General features: G+C 40.7%; 2 protein-coding genes across 2 annotated transcripts in view; one reads left to right on the forward strand and one right to left on the reverse strand.

The window, feature by feature from the left end:
- LOC126213283 (proteasome subunit beta type-6) overlaps positions 1–19109 on the forward strand; it is a 35352-nt gene extending 16243 nt beyond the window's left edge. Inside the window, exons 4-5 of the mRNA XM_049940945.1 lie at positions 3085–3229; positions 18868–19109. Coding sequence (XP_049796902.1) covers positions 3085–3229; positions 18868–18995 — 273 coding nt within the window. The 3' untranslated portion in view covers positions 18996–19109. The remainder of the gene's footprint in view (positions 1–3084; positions 3230–18867) is intronic.
- The window catches only part of LOC126212798 (oocyte zinc finger protein XlCOF6.1-like), a 210809-nt gene that overhangs the window by 122931 nt on the left and 59995 nt on the right, over positions 1–27883 (reverse strand). The gene's annotated exons all lie outside the window — the stretch shown is intronic.

Genomic DNA, 27883 nt, shown 5'->3' on the forward strand with positions numbered 1-27883 from the left:
TTACCCATCTCCTTTCCTGCTAACCCTCACCTGCCCTCCTTCGAACCTCCCGACTGCACCTAGCTGCCCCCACCCTCTCTGCGCCTTGGTCCAACAAAGGCCTTGCTTGCTGAAAGCACATTTTTCTGACAGCCTTTTTGTTGTGCCTATCTGCGACTCAGCATCTGTGCTATATGGTGAGTAGCAACTATCCTTTTCATAATAATTTTACATTCTATCCTAGATTTTCCATTGTTGCATTTTAATATTTCTTCATTGCCATAGCACATATATTGAAATTTTGCTGGTTTATCCACATGTTTCTTTTAATGTGTGTAAGGAACTGATAATCTTACCATTGGGTGCCTGTAAGGGACACACACACACGGTGTGGTAATTACTTTGGAAAACTGGGAATTATCGCAAACATTGAATTTTTTGTAAAAGTCAGGGAAGTCCCAGGGAATTATCAAACTTCACAAACTACATGGGTGTCAAATTGTTAGTTACTAGAAAGAAATGAAAGGAGCAACTTCGCTGGAGTTGCGTAAAGAATGATTGAGTGCATCAGATTGTTTTAACAATTTTGTGCCATCTCGTGGGCTTACTGACCTCATTAACCTCCATTACAGCGGGTGGGTTTGTGACCCACAGGCCTATTTCCCATCGCGATTGCAACATCACCCTCTGGTAAAATTTGTTTGAAGAGCACTGCGGCGAGTATTTCTTAAAACCTCGAGGTTGTCTCGCATTGATGCAGCATAGAACACAATAATGATGGCAGGCATCAAGGGAGGAATTTCTGGAGACCTTACAACTTACAGAATTGTCAATAAGACTGTAGTAGAGTAGGTCATGTTCTAACTACCCTACCACAACAAAGGTCAAAAATTAATAATGATTGTGGTTTTGCTCACGCTGCCAAATACTGCATTTTCGGGCAACAACGAAGTTATTATGTGGCAGGTGTCATTAGAGCACAGTTAATAAAGTCATTTCATGTAATAATGAATAAACTAGGCACTCATCTTTTCGTGTTTACCATGCTGGTCTCGTTGTAAAATCGTGGCGCAATCGTCGAAAATCTAGGTGGTTATGATTCCAAGCTCGGATGCAAAGAGGCCTAGGTTTTATTCTGCTATATTCAAAAGTTTTATAGATGTTTCACAAACCATTCTTGAAGATTAAACCTTTAAAAGTTAGCACAATGGTGATGTAAAATAGTAATCAGCACTCCGAATTTAAGTTACACTTCTTTTTTATTACTTTTGGTGCAATATCACGTAACACACACATCACTTTACAATACAAAACATACTTGAAAACATCTTCCTCACTGTTAAAGTTCACATTTTATAAACTGACTACAATTTATGTCTTTTCAGCTTACGCACCCAAAAATCAGAGTTAAAAGTACGTCAAAGATTCTAGTTACAAAAGAAAGAATACACATAAGAATAATATCATTGCAATATAAACACATCGATGTATCAAAATACCTCTACATTAATGAAATCGAATCTGAATGTAGTCTCGGAAATATGTCAACTACTTTACAGAAACACAGTAGAACAGTGCTGGTATCGAGAAGTTCAGGTGAGGTGCCGTAATGGTTACGTAATTAAAATACCATTACAATGTGCAACAAAAATTAGTCCGGGGAAATTTATAATTTCAACCTGATAATTCTGTGAAACACTGAGGACTGGCCTCAATTTAATAATGTAAGTGGATTTTATTTTCATTTGTGTGTGTGTGTGTGTGTGTGTGTGTGTGTGTGTGTGTGTGTGTGTGTGTGTGTGTGTGTGTTTTATTTTGCAGTATTTGAAAATTACAGAAATATTTTTAAAGCACCTCTGATATTCGCTAAATTAAGCCTTACCCTTTTTTCTGCTGAACCTGACTTTTCTTCATTCATATTTTTTTGTTCCTGGCAATTCTTTTTATTCGGAGTCAGAAAGTGTCTGTAATACAGTGTTTAGGCCTAAATTGGGCTTCTAATTTTTAACAGTTTGTCGGGTAGGTCCCTACGTGATTTCTGACAGCCTCTTCTAGAGGTCTGTAGCTGTGTCACACTGTGTAAGAGGGCGTATGACACTGTCGACAGACACTCTCCGAGACTTCGGAGTAGCCGGGAAGACCGGAGAGCTAATCTGCCAGACTTACAAATGACATCAAAAGTAAACTCTCCGCTTTTTAACTTACTTTGAGACAGATCTGAAAGTGTCGGAAATTGTGGTTGCAAAATCGATGCTGTCACTGTAGCTATTGAAACTTCCTGGCAGATTAAAACTGTGTGCCGGACCGAGCCTCGAACTCGGGACCTTTGCCTTTCGCGGGCAAGTGCTCTACCGACTGAGCTACCCGAGCACGACTCACGCCCCGTCCTCACAGCTTTAATTCCGCCAGTACCTCGTCTCCTACTATCCGGACTTCACAGAAGCTCTCCTGCGGACCTTGCACAACTAGCACTCCTGGAAGGAAGGATATTGCGGAGACGTGGCTTAGCCACAGCCTGGGGGTTGTTTCGAGAATGAAATTTTCACTCTACAGCGGAGTATGCACTGATATGAAACTTCCTGGCAGATTAAAAACATTCTAGAATGTAGCTGTTATTACTGAGACTAAATAAGAAACTGAGTATACTACAGAAAACTGTAGGTGATGGTGAGGATGGCATCCAAAAATCTGTGTACAAACAGCTGGAGAATTCCACTAAAGGTGGAATACATGATGATTTTACGGTTGACCTCCTTCAGAGACTTCAGCAAGATCGTGCTTCTGTGCAAAGTTAGAAACAGCTGTCAAATTTCAAAAGAAAGTCAAAACCGTGTGGAATCGAACAGAAAGGAGTATCAGACAGTGGAAAATTACAATACTACGAGGCTTTTATTTTGCTGCAAACACACATTTAAATATTATGTAGCAAAAATCTGTGTGCTGCAAAAAAGAAACATTTTTCATAACGATTCACCGCTTTTTGAATGTCCCGTATTACCGAGTTCACGGTCTCGACTGTGAGACCTAAAATTGGCTCTGCGTTTTTTACGACTAAGTGCTCAGCTAAGTGAAATCTCACACTTACTACCCTCCGTGTGTCCGCAGGTGTACTCCGTCCCGATCGGCGGGATGTGTGTGCGCATGCCGGTGACCATCGGCGGCTCGGGCAGCACCTACGTGTACGGCTACGTGGATGCCAACTTCAAGCTGGGCATGACCCGCCAAGAGTGCCTGCAGTTCGTTACCAACAGTAAGTAACCTGCCGCTGCCGTCTCGGTAGTGTCTTTCGGAGACTGCAGCGTAATCAACTTAGGTTCACATAGTGTATCACAGACTGATCCTTGCATAAAAGTAGGGATATGGTATTGTAAACAAAAAACTAAATCTACAGTGTTCTCGTTTGAGGATGGGGGGGGGGGGGGGGTTACATAGTGATTCAGCTGAACACTGTTGCTACCAAATGAGGAATCTGTTAATGTAAAGGGTAGGCACATCCCTACCTATAGAGTAAAAGAAGGGGAGGGATCCAAATGTGGTTGACCGAAGGCACCCTGTAACCACACTTCAGATTGGCCAGTGCCTGTGAAGTGTGGGTTAACTACCGGGCCGACAACAGCTGTGTGTGCCACCACAGTCCTTCAAAAATTATAGATTTTCATATTCGGAAGAAGTTCGCAGTCAGACTGTCGGGGTGCCGACTCCGCAACACTCGTCACCCACCGTGGGTGAGCTCAGTTTTAAGTAAATTTTCTCACGTGGAGTGCTGCTCACAATGTTCGTACTTTACAGCACTGCCAGTGATTGCTACTTCCGTTTTCTCGTACTGCACGATCTGTGGCACTGATGTCTGTTGTGCCAGCTGTTGAATCCTTTGCTTTATCTAATGTGTAGAATTAGCCTTGGTTGTAGAAGTTGTCTGAATGCAATGAGTCTTATTCAGGCCCTTGACTCTTGTGCTAAGAGTATCCTTACTGAGTCCCAAAATTTGCATCTCTTCCAGGTGCCCCTTGACTGTGTTTGGTGCTGACGAGAGCAATCACTTGATGTAATTGGAAAATTGTCTTTCTGTATTTTCTAACTGCTTTGGGATTTCAGACGGACCTGAACCCTCCTCCTCCCCCCCCCCCCCCCACCCCACCCCACCCCACCCCCACCCCCCCTTCTGTTGTATGCTCGGACATGAGACACAGTTATGTTGGCAGTCCAGCAGTCACTTGAGCTGGTATTTCAATGGTGCCATACTTACGAGGCTGTGTTTTGGTGGACCCGTACACTCGACCGAACAGTCGTGTTGTTTGGACACTCTTCGGCAACAGGGTGGAGATAACATTTTTTGTTTGTGCTTTAAAAATGTCAAATTTTAGCATAGGCAATGAATTTTATTGTTTAATTGAGAATACAGATAATGTCCTGCTGACCAATTTTAGTTCACTGTAAAGCCAATCGACAGGTAATCGAATGGTCGCAGTTACTTCCAGTCTGTGCACAAAGTTACAGAATTGTAAAAGAAATATTCACACTCTCTCTCTTGTGTATGCAGTGTCCCACAGTATCTTAACAACACGACTAAAGTAAAAAATATGGAGTACGGGAGACTGGCCTCTTCCTGCAATCGTGCCTAAGCAGTAGAAAACAGTAAGTGTGTGTAAATAACCAGAGATCAGATCCTGTTCCTGTTACAGAAGAAGTTCTTCAGGGCTCTGTTCTTGGACACTTTCTGATGATCACTGTGTGTATAATCTGCCTTCCTGAATGACTCGTGAGATTGTATTGTGTGTAGGCAACACCACATTAATTGCCGAGATAAGCATTGCAAGAGTCAGTAGTTGTAGTTGTGTTGGAAAAGAACAGAACTCCAGGTGCTAAAAGAAAGTACTGAAGCAGAAGTCATTGTAGGTACTGAAAGCTGGATAAAGCCAGAGATTCGTTCAGCTGAATTTTTTGGCAAAAGAGTAATGTTGTGCAGCAGAAGGGGTGCATCACTGTTGGTGGTTGCCATCAGCTGTAGTCTATATCGTAGGAGAAACGGTGGTAGTCAGTACGGGTCGAATGCACTGCCGACGTGCGTGCATTGTGTGGTATTTACTCTGTAGAGCATTTTAGATTACAAGAGTGGTATGTGGGCGAGCGTTATCCTGTTGGAAAACACCCCCTGAAATGCTGTTCGCGAATGACAGTACAACACCAGTCAGGGTGCGTAGCACCGTGACGAGAGTGCTCCTGCTGTCGTAAGAAATCGCATACCGAAGTGGAGGTCTAGTGCGCCTAGGCTGCAGACAGCTCGGTTGTAGGCGCTCACAATGGCCTCCTCCTAACTAACACTCGGCCATCCCTGACACCGCGGTAGAACTGGCTTTCGTAAGAATCCAACCGAAATAAATATTTGGTTTCTTTTACACAGTTGCTTAACAGTTCAAAGAAGACTCGAATCTCATTTCAAATGCAAAGCTCACTCACACAATTATACTCGGTGGTGCCTTCAATCTGCCATCGATATGTTGGTAGAAATACGTGGGTCATGGGGATAAAGTGTAATCCAAAATTGTACTAAATGCTTTCTCATCAAATTATTTTGAACAATTAGTTGCACCCACGGGTCTCCACTCTTTCGCGGGTATGTGCTCGGCTACCTTTGCAGCACTACTTCCCTTTCCGTGCTGCGAGCCTCCCCCCCCCCCCCCCCCCCCCCCGCCTTTCCGTAGTACGGTCTTCCCGGTGTTGACCCCCCTCGGACCTGGTACACGACTTAGGACCCTAGTTTTCTATTAAATTTTCAGTGCTTTCTACAAAATTCTCATTAATAAACACATGGTCCCAATTTTTGGGTTTGATCTGGTACCACTTTTCCAAATTTTTCAGAAGTGCAGATTGTGCAGGGAATATCACCCAGTGTGGTGTCTATTCTACCTCTGTGCCTTCCCACCTTAGCACTCTTCCTGTCCGTTAAGGTAGTACGCCCAGAACCCGGCACGATAGCTGTCCCGTCGCGGACGAGCTGCCGAGTACCTGTACACGGAGACGGCACTGTCGGTGCCCGAGCTGATAACTCCCCGCGTCTGCTGAGCGGTGCGTGCCCTCAGTGACCTGGGCACGGGGACTCCGGGCGACCGATTACTTGCCGGGTAGACGTTCCCGAGGCTGGGTGGCGCGTGTGGGGAGAGCCCCCGTTCGGCGACACAGTGGAGGGTGACTAACGTATGGGGTGGGTGGAGCTTTCTCCTGCTGTCGGTCACGTGGCCCCTGCAGTCTCTTCGCCACCGGTAGATTTCCTTCCCTCGCTGTGCCGTGGGAAGAATGTCGGGCTGAGCGACGAGCAGAGAGGTACTCCCCCGATACTTGGCTTGCAGCTGCCAACTATTACAGATTGAAACTTCCTGGCAGATTAAAAGTGTGTGCCCGACCGAGACTCGAACTCGGGACTTTTGCCTTTCGCGCACAAGTGCTCTACCGTCTGAGCTACCGAAGCACGACTCGTACCCGGTACTCACAGCTTTACTTCTGCCAGTATCTCGTCTCCTACCTTCCGAACTTTACAGAAGCTCTCAGTAGCTCAGATGGTAGAGCACTTGCCCGCGAAAGGCAGAGATCCCGAGTTCGAGTCTCGGTCGGGCACACAGTTTTAATCTGCCAGGAAGTTTCGTATCGGCGCACACTCCGCTGCAGAGTGAAAATCGCATTCTGTTACAGATTGTCTGTAATTATTACGGTTTTATCACATTCAAAGTTAAGGAGAGGTAATAAAAAATTACAGAAATTGACATAATTAGTTCAATGTTTTATAGATTGGAATGGTTTCTTTGCATAGTAAATGTAGTAAACCTGTCTACAAATGATGCAAAAGTGTAGTGTGATAGCCAGCTAGTGGCGGAACTAAGAAAATTGGTTGACACGTCATCCTCGTGCAGATGTTGTAACCGACTGCGAATCTGCGCGCGACTACTAAGCGGTGGTAATGTGCACGTGCGCCCAGAACACAGTTCACTGATTGTTACATAAGAGAACAAAAATTATGTAATAAATAACAAAAACAGTTACTTAATAAATAGGAGTCCCAAGTTCTCTGAAATTTTTAATTCGATTGAGTGACTCTACAAAAAATCGGGCCCTTTAGAGTTTCACACAGTATTTCCAGTGATCAGGGTATTTCCGTCTAGTGGGCATGCACGGAAATACGCCAGGATTCCATTGTGTGCATTGTGTGTAGACCACTGATATTTTCGGTAATTTTTACATTGTGTTCGGTGGTAATATTTGTCCATTTAGAATTCAAAAACAATGTGTTAGCAGCTAAGGAAAGTTTTAGTCGTTTGTTAAAAATGCGAGGAATTGGACTCCTGTTTCTTCAGCAGCCGTTAAGTGTCCCTAAAGAAAAGCCTTACAAAAAAATGATGCAAAGTTAAACAGTGTGAAAGATATACCAACTGAAAAGTGAGATAAATGCTGCACAGACTTCGGACAGTAATATTGTGGAACACCAAAGTGTAATGGCAGTGTAATGAAGAAATATGGAGCTGGACAGAAATTTCGGAAACAGTATGGCTAAGAATGGCCATGTTTGGTAAAAATCAAAGAAATCAGACCAACGTGTGCTTTGTCCAGCATTTTCATGAGACATTTCTATAAAGCATGCCAGTCATGATAATTACTGTGTTATGTCTAAAAGTACATGTAGGCTTATAAACGTTAAGTCTTCAAATGCGTCACTGTCATTTGGAACAAAACCTGACGAGGAAGACTTTGTCACCAATGCTGAAATGGTTTCTAGTTCATTTATTGTTGTGGCCTGCCAATTTCCAATGTATATCATACTCCACAACTGTTCAAAAAAGTTTCCTGATCCAGATTGCTAAAAAATACAGTTGTTGAAGAACTAAAAGAAATTCAATTCTAAATTCTTTGTCAACTGGAACATAGAATGATGTAGTATAATACTTACAAGAAAATAAACCCCTTTCCTCTTGCAACTGATGGCAGTACAGGCATTAAAGATGTGAAACTGTATCCAATTGTTGTTACTTTGATGTTAAACGGGGAAAGATGCAGTCTACAATACTATTGTTGCTGGAGTAAAGTTTAAATACTGGGGAAGGAATTTTTAATCTCTCGAGTAGCGAACTGCTAATAAAATGAATTCCCTGGTGAAGCAGGTGATAATACAGATATAATGGTGGTGGGACAAATGAAAGGAGTCGCTTGTTTTTGAAAAGAAGTCCAACCACACATAAGAATTCAGTCTTATTCCTACCACCTGCTTCATTTAGCTTCACGAAAAGATGCTGAAGAATTTGTAATGGACATTTTCTACTTTCTCCATCAGAGTTAAACAAAAAAAAAAAATATCTAATTTCAAACTTTGTCAAATATACATGGCACTAAACCCAATAAGATACTGAAGTCATTTTGTTCAGGATAACACTATTGCTTCAATTAATCGAAAGAATAATATAACAGTGGCACCACTTTCAAAAGTTTTCAATGAGGAAGCTTAAAAAAAATGTAAACAACTCTCACTTATCTAGAGTGCGCCCTATTCTAAATGAGCCAGTAACTGAGCTATATTTTCTTTTCTGGTGCAATATCCTTCTGCGTTTTACCAGAACAGATGTATTCCTTCAGAGAGAAGAGCCAGTAATTCAGACTTCATAGCATGCTAAATAACTTATTTACAGATATGATTGAGAGATTTATGAATCTTTCTGTAGTACTGGCTTATAGTAGTAAGCTGGAATTGAAATTAAAAAACAAACACACATAGGTGATGAAGATACTGTCGCTGGTGTAGACACTAGAAGCTACGTTCATCATACCAATGAAAATAATCAATTATTGACAATATACAATATAATGTAAATGGATAGATAAAAAATCTACTCACCAATGGTGGCAGGACACACACACGAGTTTAACTTTTACAAGCTTTTGGAGCCAGCAGCTGATTATTCTGGCAGAATAGTTGAAGGGGAAGGAATACAGGTGAAGGAAAAGGACCAGAGAGGTCAAGGGAAAGGGGGTACCTCGACAACTAATTATCCAATGTACCATATTTACTCGAATCTAAGCCACACTTTTTTTTCCGGTTTTTGTAATAAAAAAAACCGCCTGTGGCTTAGAATAAAATGCAAAGTAAGTGAAAGTTCTGAAAAATGTTGGTAGGTGCCGCCACAACTAACTTCTGCTGTCAAATATATGTAGTGCTACACAGGCATGCTTTGCAGGCACAAAGATAAATACTGGCGCCAAAACCTCTGCGTCAGTAAATAAATTAAAATACTGACCCCCTCCCCCCCTCTCCCATGATATCTTATGACCTGAAGAAATTACAATTGTCCATTCGTAACTGTGGGTTCTTTGATTGCTCTGGGAGATATCTGATCGAACTAAAATATGACACCATTAGTTCACTTTATTACAAAAACCATAGAAAGAGGTACTTTATACAATACATTCCCACAGAAATGAGTTAATATTGACAGCTGTCTTTTAACAGTAAAGCATCACTTGATGATGCACACTGTTACAAATTGTTCCCTTGAAGTAAAAGTTTAACATGCACAAAATTGCAGCTTCACCTGAGACCATGGTGTACAAGCACCAGAAAATATGGGAAAAACCTGGGAATATTTTCATTCAGGAGAAAATTGAGAAATACCCGAGAATTTTTTTAAGAATCTGGAAATTTTTTATGGATTTTGTTTTCAGTTAAATTTCTGTCATTTTGGCTGGTAAGAACTGATACTCTTAACAAAGAATCTGACTGGCTGCTACTGCAGAATAAACAAACTAGAAAACAACACTGAAATAAAACATAACATGCAAAGAAAGTGGGCCATATTCAGAAACAGAACACAGTGCACATACAAGTGTCTGCTGACAGCAAAATGAGTGAAAAGCTTTAAGACGATGACTATTCAATAGTTCATAACAGCAGACTGCTTTTGAGAGTGTGACGGCACCACTGTTTCTGTTTTTAACATTTAGTGGGAACATATTGCAAATGATGCTTTGAGAAATTACTTTCAAAGTAAATTTTCTTTTTCACTAGACGAATTATGTTACATGTGAGAATGTGTGATGAATTTCTTAAATCGTTGAGCGTTTGACTCTTCTAAAACTTAACACTTTGAGAGCCAGCCACGTAGAAAAATTTCAGACCTGGAAGACCGGTCATTTCTGCAATCATTTAAAATTTTACTGGCACATTTGCATTTGCATTTGATATAACATAAAGGGTAACACATTCTAAAATAGACCAATATTCGAGGTTAGTTTTTCATTTTTATTTTAGTTCTTTCACAGATTACAAATTATGCGATAATGATGGCAAAAAGTATAATTATCCTTAAAACAAAAATGCTAGGTCTTGAGTAATTTCACATGTAATCGCCTTTTCTTTGGAAAAGTCAAATTGCTCAATGGAACATGTATTAAGCTAGATAAGCCTTGAAATGTTTGGTGCACAGCAGTGAAATTTACAACTGTGCTTGTCAGAAATATTCAACTGCTGCAATTTAAGCTGTGCTCTTAGGATCCTGTCAAACCAGACGCTCGGAAAAACAACAAAAAAATTTTGACGATCAGTATATGTGAAAGCTTAGCTATTCTTGATGGAAAAATATCATCTACCAAAGAATACTTAACCTAGCAAGAATATATATTACTGCTCCATATTTTCCCGAATTCAAAGTTCACTGCCAGAACATTTGGAACACTACTATAGCCTGTTTCTGTATCGTAGCATGGGCATCATACTTCTTATATTTAACTGTTCTGTTTTCCAAAACTACTGTGAATTCATATTTTTACTTTCGTAGTGTTTCCACACATTAAAGATATCTTCTTCTTTTTCTTCGTCTTCTTCTTCCGGGAGTGCTGGAAAGTTTTTCACCTGTGTATAAAACCTTTACCATTCTACGGATTGATATCTTCTACAGTTCTGAGGGAAAATATATTGCCACTAAATACAGAAAAATGTACTTTCTCCCGGAGTATAGTATATACTTTAAAAAAATGCCCAGATTTTTCCAGAATATCCCAGATAAAAAGACAGTTTTTTTCTTGTCCATGTATACACCCTGTGAGACTAGAATAGCACTGGTGTTCTAACCAGATGACATCTACTGCTTCATCGGAGATCGCGAACTGTGCAGGGCGTGTTCGTGCTCGGCTTTATATAGATTTGCGTGCAGTGCCACTGCGGTGCCAGGAGAGAGGCCTCGCTTCGTTAGGGCTCCCACCCTGTGGTATTGATGCAAGTTGCCAACTTTGGTGTGGCACTGCAATCTTGGGACTATACCACAGTATACAAAGCAGGTCAGAACACTTGCAGAAGCAATAAAGTATGTCAAATTTAAAAGAAGACAAAATTTTAAAGATTGGCGACATTTTACTGAAGCTCGAAATTTAGCCTAGATTTTAATGGAAGATGCTTTTTAATAGTGTCCACAATGGAACTGTTTCAAAGTCTGGTGGGAAATCCGGAGAGATTCCGGTTTTATGTAAAGTACACCGTTGGCGGGAGACAGTGATGCCTTCACTACGTGGTAGTGGTGGTAATGTTATCGGTGACAGTGGCACTAAAGGGGAGTTTGGCAAAATTCCTTCATCAAAGAAGCCAAAGTAAATATTCCAGAATTATGATACCAAACTACTGCAAATGTGAGCAACTGAGTAGTAGATATCCTCGGTGTAGCAAAGTGGCTAAATCAGTTAATAAAGGCAAATTCTTGAGTCCAGATTGTGTCCCAATTAGATTCCTTTCGTAGTATGCAGATATAATAGCTCTCTATGTAGCTATCGCATGAAACTTCTCATTAAATGAAAGAAACGTACCTAAAGACTGGAAAGTTGTACAGATTACATCATTGCTCAAGAAATAAAGTAGGAGTAATCCAATGTATTACAAAACTGTATCAGTAACGTCGATTTGCGGCACAGTTTTGGAACGTATATTGTGTTTGAATGTTACGAATTACCTCTAGAAAAATGATCTATTGAAAAACTGTCAGCAGAGTTTCAGAAAATATCACTGTCACGATACACAACTAGCTGTTCGTACTCGCAAAGTAGTGTGTCCCCTCGACGGGCGATCTCGAGTCGATTCCGTGTTTCTGGATTTTCAAATGGCTTTAAACACTGTTCCCCTCCAGTGGCATCTAACCGAATAGTGTGCCTGTGGACTACCACCTCAGTTGAGCCACTGGATTCGTGATTTCTTATCAGGAAGGGCACAGTTTGTAGCAGTTGACACAGTCATAAAGTATAACCAGAAGTGATATATGGTGTTCCCCCAGGAAGTGTTACGGGATCTCTGCTGTTCCCGATCTGTGTGAAAGATTTTGGTGATGCTGTCATTTACTGTCTAGTAAAGTCACCAGAAGATCAGAGCCGATTGCAAAATGATTTGGACAAGATATTTGTGCGGTGTGACAAGTAGCAGTTGACCCTAAATAATGAAGTGTCTGAGGTCATCCGACCAGTACTAAAAGGAGTCCTGCTAAATTTTGGTTGCAGTATGTCGCACAAGCCGAAAGCCTGTCAATTCAGTTAAATACTTAGGAATTACAACTTAAATTGGAACAGTCACATAGAGAATGTAGTGGGAAAGGCAAACCAGCACCCTATTTTACTCACAGAATGCTCAGAAGATGCGACAGGTCAGGGTGCCCGTACTACAGTTTGTAGGCAACGGTCGAGACCTGTGGTACGAAGTATCTTTAGTATTTGCGAGACAAATGGCGACTCTCAAGTAGCCGTAAAAAAAGTTCCGATTCAGATCCTCTTCGAAACCTGTGCAATACTGACCTCCGAATTATTTTCTGTGGGGACCGATGACCTTTGTAGTTTGGTCCCTTTGATCCTCAAACCAACCAACCATTTTCTGTGTCGCTGTGTGGTACGGGCTCCTTGCGGATGGGATCGACAGAGGACAAAAAAGTTGAAAATAGGCAGCTCGTATTGTATTGTCACGATACGCGATTTAGGGGGCAAATGTTAAACCGAAGATGTCGCAGTGAGATCTTTTCGTGATATTTCAATCTCCGATGTTCCCGGAATGTCAAAATATTTTGTCGACACCGACCTGCGTAGGGAGAAATGATCGTTTTAGAATGCACAGAGTGATTAAAGTGTCCATTTTTCGCACTCACTGTCAGAGAGTGGGCCTGCCGAGAAAGGATGTGAAAGTGTTTCGACGAATCCTCTGCCGGCCACTTTAGTGTGAATTCCAGAGTAGTTGCCTCGCTCTTAGACGAATACCCGTCTGCGTGTGTTGTGTCTGAATGTAGCAGTGGCAGTAGACAGGTGTACCTCCGGCTTTCGGGCTAATTCGTAATAGCAAAAGAGAAAGCATTGTATTTAATTTAAATGTGCCTAAACAGGAAAATAAATTGGAGAAAATTCTCGGATTGTGTGTAGATCAGCATCTTTGACATATGCACACAGATAACGTTAGAGACTCACACGTGTGGCTTATCTACTGCATAAGGTGAGAGGGACGCTACTCTCCTAGTACATTCATACTCAGCCGTGTTGTTCTGTTGCGTAAAGAAAAGTTCTGCACGATACTGAAAGTGGTACGGGTGATTTGGTGCCCTCGAATAAAAATCTCAGAAATCTTGTTCACGAGTAACAGAGTACCCGAGAACTGTATTACTGTGGATTCGATAATTGTCACTGTGTTAGTCTGGAAGTACAGTCTGCAAAGCCAGAGAACACAGCAGATGTGAAGAGAGAATTTCGTTTTGTCTCAGCTATTCCTGTTACTCTATAGTATCTCTTTTCGTAGTCCCCCTCTGCCACACAAATCTTTTAAAACTTTCGCTGTAATACTTGTGAGTAGATGTAGCACGTTGACAAAATCTTGGTTTTTGTACCACTGCAAAGGGGCTATCTGAAGAAAGTCGAATCAGATCTGCTAAAGAACACTCTTCGATTCCTCGGTCGATAATTTGACACCGAACGGTGTTTTAATATTTTTGTCGACGATTTAGTACGGTGACTGTTCTCGTGTTCGGCACGGAAGACTAATTAGGATTGAAGATGCCTGAGGAGGTGGAGCAGGAAGAAGGGACCGTAAGCAGTCTTTCAATTTTTGCAAAGTGACACGATGATTGACAAGCTGATACTTCGTAATTTTTAAAATTATGAGAGAGTTGCTCACTGTAACTCCACTTCAGGAAAATTGGCAGCACAGGAGCATCGAGTCTGCTCGAGTCTGGAGATGACAGGACAGAGTGAGGACTAGAGATGGATTACAAGGAAGAGTAATGAAATGAATAGTGCAGTTAGGAACTGAGGAGGAGGACCGATAAGGGGAAATAGACATTGGGCATCTGCCGGTTCATCCTTCAGTCAGTAAGTGTCCTTTATTCCCGTCAGCCTGTTGTAAATATAACAACCTGTAATTTGTGGATCACATTCGTCACTGGAAGTTAATAGAAATGCTGTAAGGTTTTATGCATTCTAGAATAGTGTAATTGGCACAGTCTCTTATTGCTTTGCATGTATATTGACACTTGTAACTATGGGATGACTTGCTTCAGTAGCTCAACACAGACTAGAGACTTTTGGGTGGTGCAAAGTATACAGAGAATGTGTACAAGTATTTTAGGGTTTTTGAAATTTCATATTTGTTTATAAAACTGAGGTTGAAAATTCACTGGAGCAGATGCACTAAAGGTTTCAACAAAAAGTTGGTTTAACTAAAATGTGGTTGGTTAAGCAAGTAAAAAAGAAATTGCAGAACTATTTTTATGCCTCTGCTGTGAAATAGATTTACAAGTAAAGTTGTCATATTTGGAATTAAGTGAATTTTCATAAATTCTTAGTGACTTAACTGAATAATGAAAGGTGTCCTTAGGTCCAGAAAATTTAGTTTTAATAAATGTGTAACATTAAATACTGGAATCTAACAAGTGCAGTGGCTCAATTGGCAAAAGGCAATTTGGATGTGACCAACTTGAAATTAAAGATAGCCTTTAAGTCCATTTTCAGAAAACGGAAAAAGGTTACTATAAAGAACGGTCCCAGAGCTTTAAGTGGCGGTGTCAACTCGTCAAAACTCGAATAGCTTCCTTAAATTTCTCCATTGAAGGCTGTAGTCGTAATTTCAATTATCAGTTACTCTTCATTAACATGGTTTCCAGGAAAATTAAATATACCACTGTACTTGATGGATTGAAAACTACCACTTGAATAATAAATTAATGAGAAATATTTTACATATGGTATTTCAACAATTTAGAGTGCACGTATAAACTGAAAGAACCAGAGGTTGTACAGATTTTCAGGGAGAGTATAAGGGAAACATTGACAGGAATGGGGGAAAGAAATGCAGTAGAAGAAGAATGGGTAGCTTTGAGGGATGAAGTAGTGAAGGCAGCAGAGGATCAAATAGGTAAAAAGACGAGGGCTAGTAGAAATCCTTGGGTAACAGAAGAAATATTGAATTTAATTGATGAAAGGAGAAAATATAAAAATGCAGTAAATAAAGCAGGCAAAAAGGAATACAAACGTCTCAAAAATGAGATCGACAGGAAGTGCAAAATGGCTAAGCAGGGATGGCTAGAGGACAAATCTACGGATGTAGAGGCTTGTCTCACTAGGGTTAAGATAGATACTGCCTACAGGAAAATTAAAGAGACCTTTGGAGATAAGAGAATGACTTGTATGAATATCAAGAGCTCAGATGGAAACCCAGTTCTAAGCAAAGGAGGGAAAGCAGAAAGGTGGAAGGAGTACATAGAGGGTCTATACAAGGGCGATGTACTTGAGGACAATATTATGGAAATGGAAGAGAATGTAGATGAAGATTAAATGGGAGATACGATACTGCGTGAAGAGTTTGACAGAGCACTGAAAGACCTGAGTCGAAACAAGGCCCACGGAGTAGACAACATTCCATTGGAACTACTGACGGCCTTGGGAGAGCCAGTCCTGACAAAACTCTACCATCTGGTGAGCAAGATGTATGAAACAGGCGAAATACCCTCAGACTTCAAGAAGAATATAATAATCCCAATCCCAAAGAAAGCAGGTGTTGACATATGTTAAAATTACCGAACTATCAGTTTAATAAGTCACAGCTGCAAAATACTAACACGAGTTCTTTACAGACGAATGGAAAAACTAGTAGAAGCCAACCTCGGGGAAGATCAGTTTGGATTCTGTAGAAACACTGGAACACGTGAGGCAATACTGACCTTACGACTTATCTTAGAAGAAAGATTAAGGAAAGGCAAACCTACGTTTCTAGCATTTGTAGACTTAGAGAAAGCTTTTGACACTGTTGACTGGAATACTCTCTTTCACATTCTAAAGGTGTCAGGGGTAAAATACAGGGAGCGAAAGGCTATTTACAATTTGTACAGAAACCAGATGGCAGTTATAAGAGTCGAGGGACATGAAAGGGAAGCAGTGGTTGGGAAGGGAGTAAGACAGGGTTGTAGCCTCTCCCCGATGTTATTCAATCTGTATATTGAGCAAGCAGTAAAGGAAACAAAAGAAAAATTCGGAGTACGTATCAAAATCCATGGAGAAGAAATAAAAACTTTGAGGTTCGCCGATGACATTGTAATTGTCAGAGACAGCAAAGGACTTGGAAGAGCAGTTGAATGGAATGGACAGTGTCTTGAAAGGAGGATATAAGATGAACATCAACAACAGCAAAACGAGGATAATGGAATGTAGTCGAATTAAGTTGGGTGATGCTGAGGGAGTTAGATTAGGAAATGAGACACTTAAAGTAGTAAAGGAGTTTTGCTATTTGGGGAGCAAAATAACTGATGATGGTCGAAGTAGAGAGGATATAAAATGTAGACTGGCAATGGCAAGGAAAGTGTTTCTGAAGAAGGGAACTTTGTTAACATCGAGTATAGATTTAAGTGTCAGGAAGTCATTTCTGAAAGTATTTGTATGGAGTGTAGCCATGTATGGAAGTGAAACGTGGACGATAAATAGTTTGGACAAGAAGAGAATAGAAGCTTTCGAAATGTGGTGCTACAGAAGAATGCTGAAGATTAGATGGGTAGATCATATAACTAACGAGGAAGTATTGAAAAGGATTGGGGAGAAGTTTGTGGCACAACTTGACCAGAAGACGGGATCGGTTGGTAGGACATGTTCTGAGGCATCAAGGGATCACCAGTTTAGTATTGGAGGGCAGCGTGGAGGGTAAAAATCGTAGAGGGAGACCAAGAGATGAATACACTAAGCAGATTGAGAGGGATGTAGGTTGCAGTAGGTACTGGGAGATGAAGAAGCTTGCACAGGATAGAGTAGCATGGAGAGCTGCATGAAACCAGTCTCAGGACTGAAGACCACAACCACAACAACAACAACAACAGAGTGCACGTAATGCAGGGTGTTTCAAAACTGTGGCAAAACTTCAGGAACATATTCCTCGTGTAACAGGAAGAAGAAAAAGTGTAGTAAACATGGACTCAAAAATGCATACCTTAAGTATATGAGCAGTTCTTTGTGAAACAAACCTCATTCACTGCAAGCACTTGCCTTACTATATTTTGAGAGTATGGACCAAAATGAAAAAGGCCACTACTAAAGAGCATACCTTTAAGGGCTATGAGTACTTCCTCATCTTTTGGTAGAAGAGATGTTTCACAGCAGCACAGTAGTTTTCATACCTCTTGAAGTATGCATTTTAGAGCTCACATTTACTAGACTTCTTTTGTTCTTGTTGTATCAAGAATTCATTCTTGAAGTCGTGCAGTAGAGTTCAGTAACACTCAATATACACACAGTAAGTTTAGCCAGACAGTTGAAATATAAAGGAAAAATAGTTAGGTGTTCAATAGGCATAGTGTAGCAGCATTCGGAATAGTGCCAACGTGCTATGTTTCAGGGTCTCTCTCCTATTTGGGTTGTAGTTCAGGATTTTGTTGGGTAACCTTTTGCCCCGCATTTTACCCACATTTTTTGCATATGTATCTGTATTTCATTACTTCAATAGTGGTTGTTACGTCCTCATTCTGGATAATTTAATTTCTTTTGAGCAGCCCTCAACTCTCCTCAACCACCAAATCTTTGCTGCTTGTATCTTGCTGTCATTTTTATTTTTATTTCCAGCTCTCTCTTCTGTACAATAGCGATGGCATTCCAGAGCCTAGTAAAATTGCGCTTTCGTAGCTTTGAATGTTCTGCACATGACTGCTCTCTTTATTGTTCCACGTATTGGTCGAAGTTTGTGCAGTTTTGGGGGTGTACGATAACTGTAACTTTTGCTGGAGACCAGTTACTTAAAATGCCACTTGTTGAATTATTTTGTTAATTACAATTGTGGTCTGTATTGGGTATTTACTTTGTCATTTCATAATTTATGCATTATGTAATCAAAGTTTGATAGTATTCCTTACATACTTAGATTTGCCGATATACACCTAACTGGGGCTCACATTTAGTTACTCGGATCACTTATCTATCCGCTGCAAGCAATAACGATACCAACAATTTTTAAAGAAATTGTCAATATAAATGTTTTCCAGTAGGTGAAGAACAACATGCCTGTCTCACTCCTTCACTGACTTTTTCATCTGTCCTTCACTATACCGTATTTATCACCATTTTTGTTTAACAGTATAAGCTGTCGATTGTTCTTCTCAGGAACGGTGTTTAATCACTGTCATTAGTTATTGCCCTAATTTATTTCAATCGAACTCCATAAAAAAAAACTTTTTTCAAAATCCGTAATAGCAGTGTAGGCTTAGAAATAAACTATTCTTTTTCTCAGAGTGGTTTTATTGCAAAAATATTGTCATTAACAAAGTTAGTGGAGAGTAAATAGCTCAGTAAATAAGGATATTCTAAATTTTTTTTGCTTTTGTCACTTATTCTGTTTGTGTCCCCCTGCAGCATTTTGCTTTGCTTTCGTCACAGCCCTGACACTGGCCATGATGCGAGACGGATCGAGTGGCGGCGTGGTGCGGCTGGCGGCCATCGGAGAGTCGGGCGTGGAGCGGCACACGGTGCTGGCCGGCGAGCTGCCGCGCTTCTACGAGGACTGAGGCGGCTCTACTGTGCTCTGCTCTCCCGTGTTGTACTGCAGTCTGTGTACCGGAGTTTCGCGGGGCCTCGGGCTCCTATTGTGACAGTTGATCAATAAAGTTACTTTCCTCTCACCCAGTCTTACACAGCATTGAAGTGTACAACCCAAACTGTTGTCAGTTTACTGCTGTAGCAGGAATTTACTGTTGCTGTAGCCGTGATCCTGTCAATTTCTGTAATATTTTTTGCCCCTGACGTAATTATTGAATTGAAACTGTTTTCAGAAGTTTAGACAGTGTGCGTACTCTGTTCGTCAAATTGATAATAAAGTAGGACAGAGTGGCAGTCCGTCATAGATTGCAGATTGTGCCTGTCGGAAACTCGAGTGCCTAATCTGATGCGAGTAATAAGTGTCTCGGCACGTTCAGATTGGATGTACTTCTCATTCCTTACATTTGCCACGATACCGAGGATGTGCCAGGGGAACCTCACCGTAACTGCTGTACGGCTTCTCACACGGAGCATTGCAGTTTCCCTCGGTGACTGATCCCCCAACTCCGAATGTACGTTAATCATTCTACACGCTTCGTATTTTCTGAATACAAAAATGGAAAATAATCAGTAATCCCGTGTTTTGTTGTCTTAATGAGAGAATTAAAGAATGTTTGTAGAATCTAAAAACTGACTGCTTTGCATTAAGTATCCGAACCACGTACGACACTCGATGCTACGTTACACGAGATAATGCACACACTCGTACATAATCGCAAAGAAATTTGGAGACCGGCAGGTAACGTACGTGCTGTGTTCACTCCCTCACTCGCTCTGCAGCATAACAAATTAAATAACTGATGATAGTAATTACTGTTGAGAAACTGAAACATTACAGAATTTTGACTGTTATGAAGAAAAGATTGGATGTTTGGTAATGAAGTATTTATTTTTAGCCACTTTTTATGAATTTTTGTTGGATGTTCCTTTTGATGGGAAGGTGAAATATGTAGGTTTTAGTGTGTGTGTGTGTGTGTGTGTGTGTGTGTGTGTGTGTGTGTGTGTGTGTGTGTGTGTGTTTGTGTTTTAAATGTCTTGGACAATATTTAAGATATGGATCTGAAACTTCATACAGCAGACAATTATTGTTATTTAGAAAGGATGTATAAAATGTCATAGTGGTCAGTATACAGGAAATAACTCAAGTCACAGGTCAGTGTGTGATTTAAATTACCTGCAGAACGTACACTCACTTGACAAGGCCTCTGAGTGTGACAGATGAGTCTGGTGGCAAATTCCCTGTGGGGGGGGGGGGGGGGGGGGGAATGCCTCGTGTAGGGGTAGGGCACGGGGCGACTCGACAGCAGCGAGCGGAACCTCGCAGCTTACTACTCGTCAGGCCGTATTGCTGCTTCACAGTTAATTGCAACACTCATAAAAAGTGCAGTGTGACAAGTTTTGTCACAGAATCAATTAGTATGTGTGAGAGAATTACAGAGGTGCTAGACATACTACTGAGGCAGGCAGAGGGGTGTTAAATTTTGGGAGCAAATATTTGAAGAGGAGTCGGGCAGCACAAAGCTTTTATAAATGTCATGCATATAATAAGCACAACGAGAAAATTGATCTTGTATGTAGGTTGATTGACAGTTCTTCCCAGACACTACTCGTGTACGGAACAGGGAAAAGGGGGAGGATGGCAGTGTTGTAATACGTACCTTCAGCCACATACTTTGGTAGCTTGCTGAATATGAATGTAGATGTGATATAAACTAAAAAAAAATCCTCTGTTTAAACTTAATTTGTAGAAGGATTAAGAAAACAAATCTAATTATTTAGATCTGCTCTTCATGTGCCAGGTGTGCATTAAGAAAATAATACAAAAGTGTTTAATGTTAAGTTTAAATTACAAATTTCTTTAATACTTCCTCGCCCCCCCCCCCTCCCCCCCCAAAAAAAATGTATGTCAGCTTATATTCTGTGCCCAATCTGTGAACCATATTTATGTGTAAAAGGAAAAGAGTACTTTTGAGTGTAAATTAATCCTCGGCTCACTGACAAGTTGTGCACTCGCCTCGCATTCCTGGGATACACAGTACGTATGTACAAGGTAAGTTACTTAATGGGGTTCCTTCTGCAGGTTCAAAGTGAAATGGCCTTTGTGGCTGTGGGGTAAATAAAAAAAAATCTAAAATATATTGTCATTTAGAGCTAATAGCAGAACTTGCATCAAACACTGTGCCAGATAATTCTTAGGCTATTGTCGACAGGCACTGGCGAAAAGGAAGCAGTTTAAAATGCTTACTTGTGCAGGTTATATCACTGCATTGCAGAGGTGTGGAAGTCAGACTGTATATAACATGTTATGTGATACTATTGATGTCTACATCCGACACTTCTATTGCAACATGTCCACATACACCGTCATCTGTGTGACCGGCTAGTCAAAACGTGCAGCGCTCCACCAATTGGTCACCAATCAATTCTTAAGGCTGCTCTTAAACTGAACTTCACTCGTGGTAAACTTTGTATGGCTGCAGGCAACTTGGGAAAATGTGTGTTCCTGAATAGTGGACACCTCTCCAGACCAAAGTTAGTGAGTTTCGATCTCTGTGAAGATTATTCTTGTTTAGTGTTGATTCTGGGGACTGGGGTGTTCTAGTTTAAAAAAAAATGTATATTTTTGTAACAAATTTCATTCAGGAATAAATACATCAGTGAACCAAAACATTTTGACTCCCTGCATAATGCGGAACTGATCCACCTTTGGAGTGCAATCCAGCAGGCATCCCGCACGACACACATTCGGCTAGTCCTCGATAGATTTCCAGAGCGTACGCCACCGGATGTCGGTGCACACGTCGTACAGTTCCCACGAATTACAGGCCGGCAGTTCGTGGGTCCGGAGCTCACACCCCATAGTGTCCCCGACGTGCTCGGATCGGAAGAATTTGGCGGCCTAGACATCAAAATACCGGCACAATTCTGACTGTGCTACACGGCAGTTGTCTCGCTTGAAAGATGCAGTTACCCTCGGCAAAGACATAAAATGGGATAGGATGCAGGTGGTCCTCTGGAACGATGGTGTAGTTGGAGCTGTCACAAGGAATACCGGGTGAGTGTTCCCCACAGCACAGTACTGCCACCAGTTGCCCACATTGGTGGAGCGCTGCACGTTTTGACTAGCCGGTCACACAGATGACGGTGTATGTGGACATGTTGCAATAGAAGTGTCGGATGTAGACATCAATAGTATCACATAACATGTTATATACAGTCTGACTTCCACACCTCTGCAATGCAGTGATATAACTTGCACAAGTAAGCATTTTAAACTGCTTGCTTTTCGCCAGTGCCTGTCGACAATAGCCTAAGAATTATCTGGCACAGTGTTCGATGCAATTTCTGCTATTAGCTCTAAATGACAATATATTTTAGATATATCACGCGTCGATCTGACGCGTGATAAGTCGTTCACCCGAGCGAGTGACACATTTTTGCCGATTCACAATCTAATTGCGACAACCCTGTGCCCGTCGTGACAGTAACTGACAGTACCGTCGGGTCTGTACGGGAATGCGAAGAGATAGTCCGCTGTGGGCCACACGTTCGACTGTGTGTACCACTGCGAAACACGTACGGTTGCACCGGTGTTTTAATCTGTCATCAGATGTCACAGATTGCTGCCTGTCCTGCTGTAGAGCAGACGAGCGTCTGACTTCCACATAATGTGACGAATGTTGCGGAAAGTTCTCGTAGAATGTAAATACTTTAGGATTAAAGGAGACCACTCGCCAAAAAGCAGAACTTTTGAGTTTTCAATAGGTACACACTGACAATCGTGGATATCCAATACCTCCGTGCCGACTCAGTTTCACAGTCGTTACAGGTACGTGCTCGTGACAGTAGCATTTGGTAGACCGGGGGTAAAGAAGCAATCCTTTATGTAACCGACAGATAAAAGGTACAAGGTGTGAGGTCTGGAGACGTGGGAGGCCACCAGTGACAAAGTTGAGCTGCTGCTGCTGCTGCTGCTGCTGCTGCTGCTCCTATTGCTCCTGGAATGGTGTCATTGTGATAACGTCGGACATGCACAGAGAAACTAGGCTGGGTGCCATCTTGCACGAATATGAAGTCATCTGAATCATCTTAAAGTTGAGGGAATAACCGTGTCGAGGGAATAAGCTCGTCTAGGTAGGTTAGTCCTGTCAGTTTTCTCCGTGAAGAAGAAAGCAACAGCCATGATTGGAAAGTCTGCCTGAGCTGTTCAAATTTTAAACTGTTGTCTGTGCAGGGATGCTGAAGTCAATGGTGCTACCTTTTGTAATTTGGAAGATATAAATGATTGGAATCTGTTCCTTCTCTTTGAATTGGCTCATATTTGTGATCGGGGAAGTTAGAATTATAACCACCTTTCTTGTGCTACGCACATAAAGTGTGAAAAAGGAACCGTTAATTATTATAGAACAAAGCATTCAAAGTGCAATCAGTAGGAATTCTATGCTGGTACTATTTCAGTTGATGTGTGAATGGCCAGAATGTGTCTTTGTATAAAACAAAGCTACCCAAGAGGCCGGTTGCTGCATCTCTTCGAGTAATTATGGAGGTAATGTGTGTTGCAACTAGTTAGCAGCTAATTTTGAGCAGTCATTTATGTATTCTTCACATGATATCTAAAGTATGTTGAAAAAGGTGTCAATTTGGTAACTTAGTTCTGAAATGTTGCAGAACATCAGTTAGGTTTTTTTTCTTCTTTCCATTCTGGGTTTGTTATTGTGCCATTCATCAGTTTCATTTTTGAACAAAATCATTTGCTCAATAAAAATACTTTATTATACCATCCTTGATTACTTTTTTGGACATTAGCAAAAAAGAAGTAGCTTTTATATATTAACGACTACATCACTATACTGCTTGGAGTCCACATTTCACTGAGAAATTCACAGATATTGTTTCCACCTACTATACAGAAACTAAATACGTTGTAATCATCACAATATGTGGCTCGGGTTCAACCTCTACCAGTCACTAAAACTTTTATCCGAACTACAGATGTTTAACATTGACTGTGGTAAGGAAAGGCGTTCGGAAATAATTGCAATGTCTAGCCTTTTGTGATGCATCAGTTTTCATTTACCATTGACCTCAAAGTGGTCTAAAATCATTATTTGCACTAAACACTGACAGTCCAACATGAATAGGCTATGCCAGAATGTCAAACAAAAAAAAGTTATAGACACAACAGATATACCTTAATTGTTGCAAGTCAGGATCAGATATTGTAAAACTTAAAAAACTGGAAAGTTACAAATTGAAATTAATTCACATGTTCTGACAGATGGTTAATATTGTGCAATCAACTGTTTGCATTCTGGGCCAACATAAGTGGTCTACAAGTATGCAAGTTACTTGTACACATGATTTATAAGTTGCCACCAGGAAAAAGTTCATAATGGATGGTGCCAGTGTCTTGAGGAAGTTACTAGCAGACCATTGGACAAGAAATTGAAAGTCCCCACATACCGAAAGTAAAGTGAGAAACTGGTTCATTAACCGCACCACCTACAATTTATGAGAATATTTGGACTCAGGACTGTAAATTCCACGTGACTGTAATGTTTAGTGCACATAGACAATGTATACACTTCGTATGTTTGCTTCTAAAATTCCTGTCATATAGATATTCGTGGCATGCTCTACGAATTATTTATGTAATAACAAATGTAATGTGGTGGCTTAAATCATTTTAACCCTTCTCCTTGAAGATGGTCCATGACTGAAACCAGTTGAGATTTGGGTTTAAAATAAAAGCAGCTGATGGTCAAAGATGCAGTTTACTCAATGAGCAGAAATGAAAAAAAAAAAAAAGAGAAATATGTGCCAGAGGATAACTGAAGAAGCAGACATGGAAATAAGCTTGAAAGAAAGTGAGGTAGTGAAAATCAGTGGGAAAAATTGAGGAAGTAAGTTCTAAGGGAAAAATTAAGTAGATCTAGGAAGGAAACATCAAGGGTGAAATTTTGGAGAGGATAGAAAATTGTTCAGAGTTTTATTATTGTATATCGGACATGAGATTGGAAAATACCTGCGAAAGCAAACATTGTGACACACAAGTTGTATTATCTACCACTTTCAATCTAGAAATCAGAATCTCAGACTCTGACAAAGATCTGAGCAGAATACGAGTGACAGAGGTGCACTATCTACGGGGGATCCCGGGTAAGACGAGAAGGAACAGGATAAGGAACAAAATGATATGGAGTGCATTTTGTATCAATCCTGTAAAAGAAACTATGGAGAGAAATAGACTGAAATGATTTGGCCACATTAAATAATGGCACAAAAAAGAGGCATAAGAAGACCTTTGAGGCAGACGAAAGACTGAGAACAAGATGGGGAGACCATCTGGAGAAAGATTTGAACTGAAGGGAATTACAATGGAGGAAATGGTGAATGAAAGACTGGGAGAAAAAAGAATGGAAGAGGCTCTGTTGAAGACCTGCATAAGCAGAAATCCTTCAGGAAGAAGAGGAGGAAGTGGATTTGCACTAGTCATAATTTATTGTTAGTGTATGTTACAGAAGTAGCTTGCAAAGACTGTATTGGCCTTTTAATGCACAACTTGGCCCATCTGGTATCACCGAAGGTTGCCTTTTGTGACTGAATTTACAGGGCACTGTATGTGAATGAATAATATTGTACAGGCCATTACGTTAAATAAAAATATTTTACACACACAGACACAAAAAATAAAATTTAAAAAAGCCAACTAGATAGACAAGGGATGAATGCAGCATTAAAGTGTAAAGCAGAATAAAATTGGCAAGTGATGAATTTCAGACTTACTCAGCCACATGCAAATTTTAGTTTTGCACAAATTACTTTATTTATTGATTCATTTGTTTCAAACCTTCTAACACGTAAAAATGGGGAAAGGAACTACTTATGTACCATACTTTATAATGTCTAAATGTAAGAATAAGTGTCCCACCTTTAATTTTTAATATAATCAGCAGGATACCCAATGTGGCAGATGACTAAGTGCCACTGAGATGTTCCATTCTGAATATAAATGAGGTTAATATTTGACGGGGACTGTTACTGTGAGCTCACCGGGCACAGTAGCCGTTCATTCACCGTGCTACACAGATTCCATCGCAGGAGGCAACCTCCGGGCACGTGGATCGAGTCAAACTCTGCATTAACAGAGAGGATCTGTAAGAAACTCTGTTGACAATTTACTATCATTGAGCTACTAGAAGAAAGAATGTGATGATCCTGTTCAATTTGGCACAAGGTGAACTATTTGGGAAGCTTTATAAAAATAAAATTTTATCCTGAATTGCAGAAATATTTATTTTATGTCTGATGAGGTCGTTAACCATCTTTACAAAGCAAAGAAGGTTGTTGACGATCTCACAGTTGACATACTCACACAGTCCAGTGTCGTAAATATTGGAAAATTAAGTTTTTTAGTTTCTTGTGATCCCTGTAATCTCTATTGTGTCAGCACTCATTTAAGTAGTTATTCCGATGCTAGCCGTAATGGAGGCAAATCGGGCATTAATGTTTTTAAGTCTTCTCGGTTTAGAACTACTTGATTTGATGTGCAGTGATCAATCAGTTTACATAAAATATTGTTTCATTTTCTCACGTAAATCAAGAGGTTTGTACAGCTCACACATTCGTTACGACAAAAGAATAGATTATCTCGGAAAAAGGGTAACAGAAAAGGATTGTAAACCTTAACTTTTTCTTTTCCAGTAATGATTCTCTGACTATTCAGTGGTTATGTTGCATTTGTTTTATAAAATCACAGTTGTGTTTTTCTGACAAATAAGTTCTTCTTCTTACACATTTTTATCACATAATAAGTAACATCCGCCATACGCTGTTGCCATTTTTCGGGGTGCACTCAGCCTCGTGATGCCAATCGAGGAGCTACTCGACCGAACAGTAGCGGCTCCGGTCAAAGAAAACCATCATAAGGACCGGGAGAGCGGTGTGCTGACCCCACGCCCTCCTATCCCCATCTCCCTCTGAGTGAGGATGACACGGCGGTCGAACGGTCCCGCTGGGCCACTCGTGGCCTGAAGACGGAGTGCTACCTACTAAGTAACATTGCAATACGTGTGATACTATTATCCTCATTTCACGTAAGATTGTCTCCTCAGATTTTCACAAAGTCGCGTGTGTACTGCTCGACAGGGTAGGTTTGTTACCAGGTACGATTGATGAAGAGCACAGGGAGGATCCGTAGAGCAGTAGTATCGCAGACTCACTTAGTAAGTGTGGGAGCATCACACTGTCAGACTTACAACGCCATTCGCAAAGTCTCGTCTATTATTTCTCCTGGAACATTAGTTTCCTTCCCGAGTCCGCCTTCACTTTCCTGTACTACTACTGTACCATTCACTGTATAATAAAATAATGGAATAGATGATAATAAAATGTTGAAATGTGTGGCTTTTTAAAATGTATTGAATTAATGAGATTAATTTTTTGGCACGAATGACAAGCACAATAAGCTGAACTATGCCCGGAAATAAGTTCGTATTAGTTCATATTATTTTGCAGGGCGAAGTAGTTTCTTTCTCCGCTGTAGATTTGTGCTTACCCTTCTTTATAATGCTACGTTTGGTCGCCGTGTTCACCTTTGAAGTCTTGACCGTGTTCCCATTGAGCTTATCGGATCTTCGTAATTAAAGTACGCATGTGGGCTTCAGTTCTTGTAATTATCGTACTATTTGAAATAACAACTCACACGACCTTTCTGTTAATAAAACACTACTGTATTTTCTAAACGGTGCACATATGAAAAACATACTCCTCACTTATTCGTGTTGTTGTTGTTGTGGTCTTCAGTCCTGAGACTGGTTTGATGCAGCTCTCCATGCTACTCTATCCTGTGCAAGCT

Source organism: Schistocerca nitens, chromosome 11, assembly GCF_023898315.1.
Source record: "Schistocerca nitens isolate TAMUIC-IGC-003100 chromosome 11, iqSchNite1.1, whole genome shotgun sequence".
Lineage (NCBI taxonomy): Eukaryota > Metazoa > Arthropoda > Insecta > Orthoptera > Acrididae > Schistocerca > Schistocerca nitens.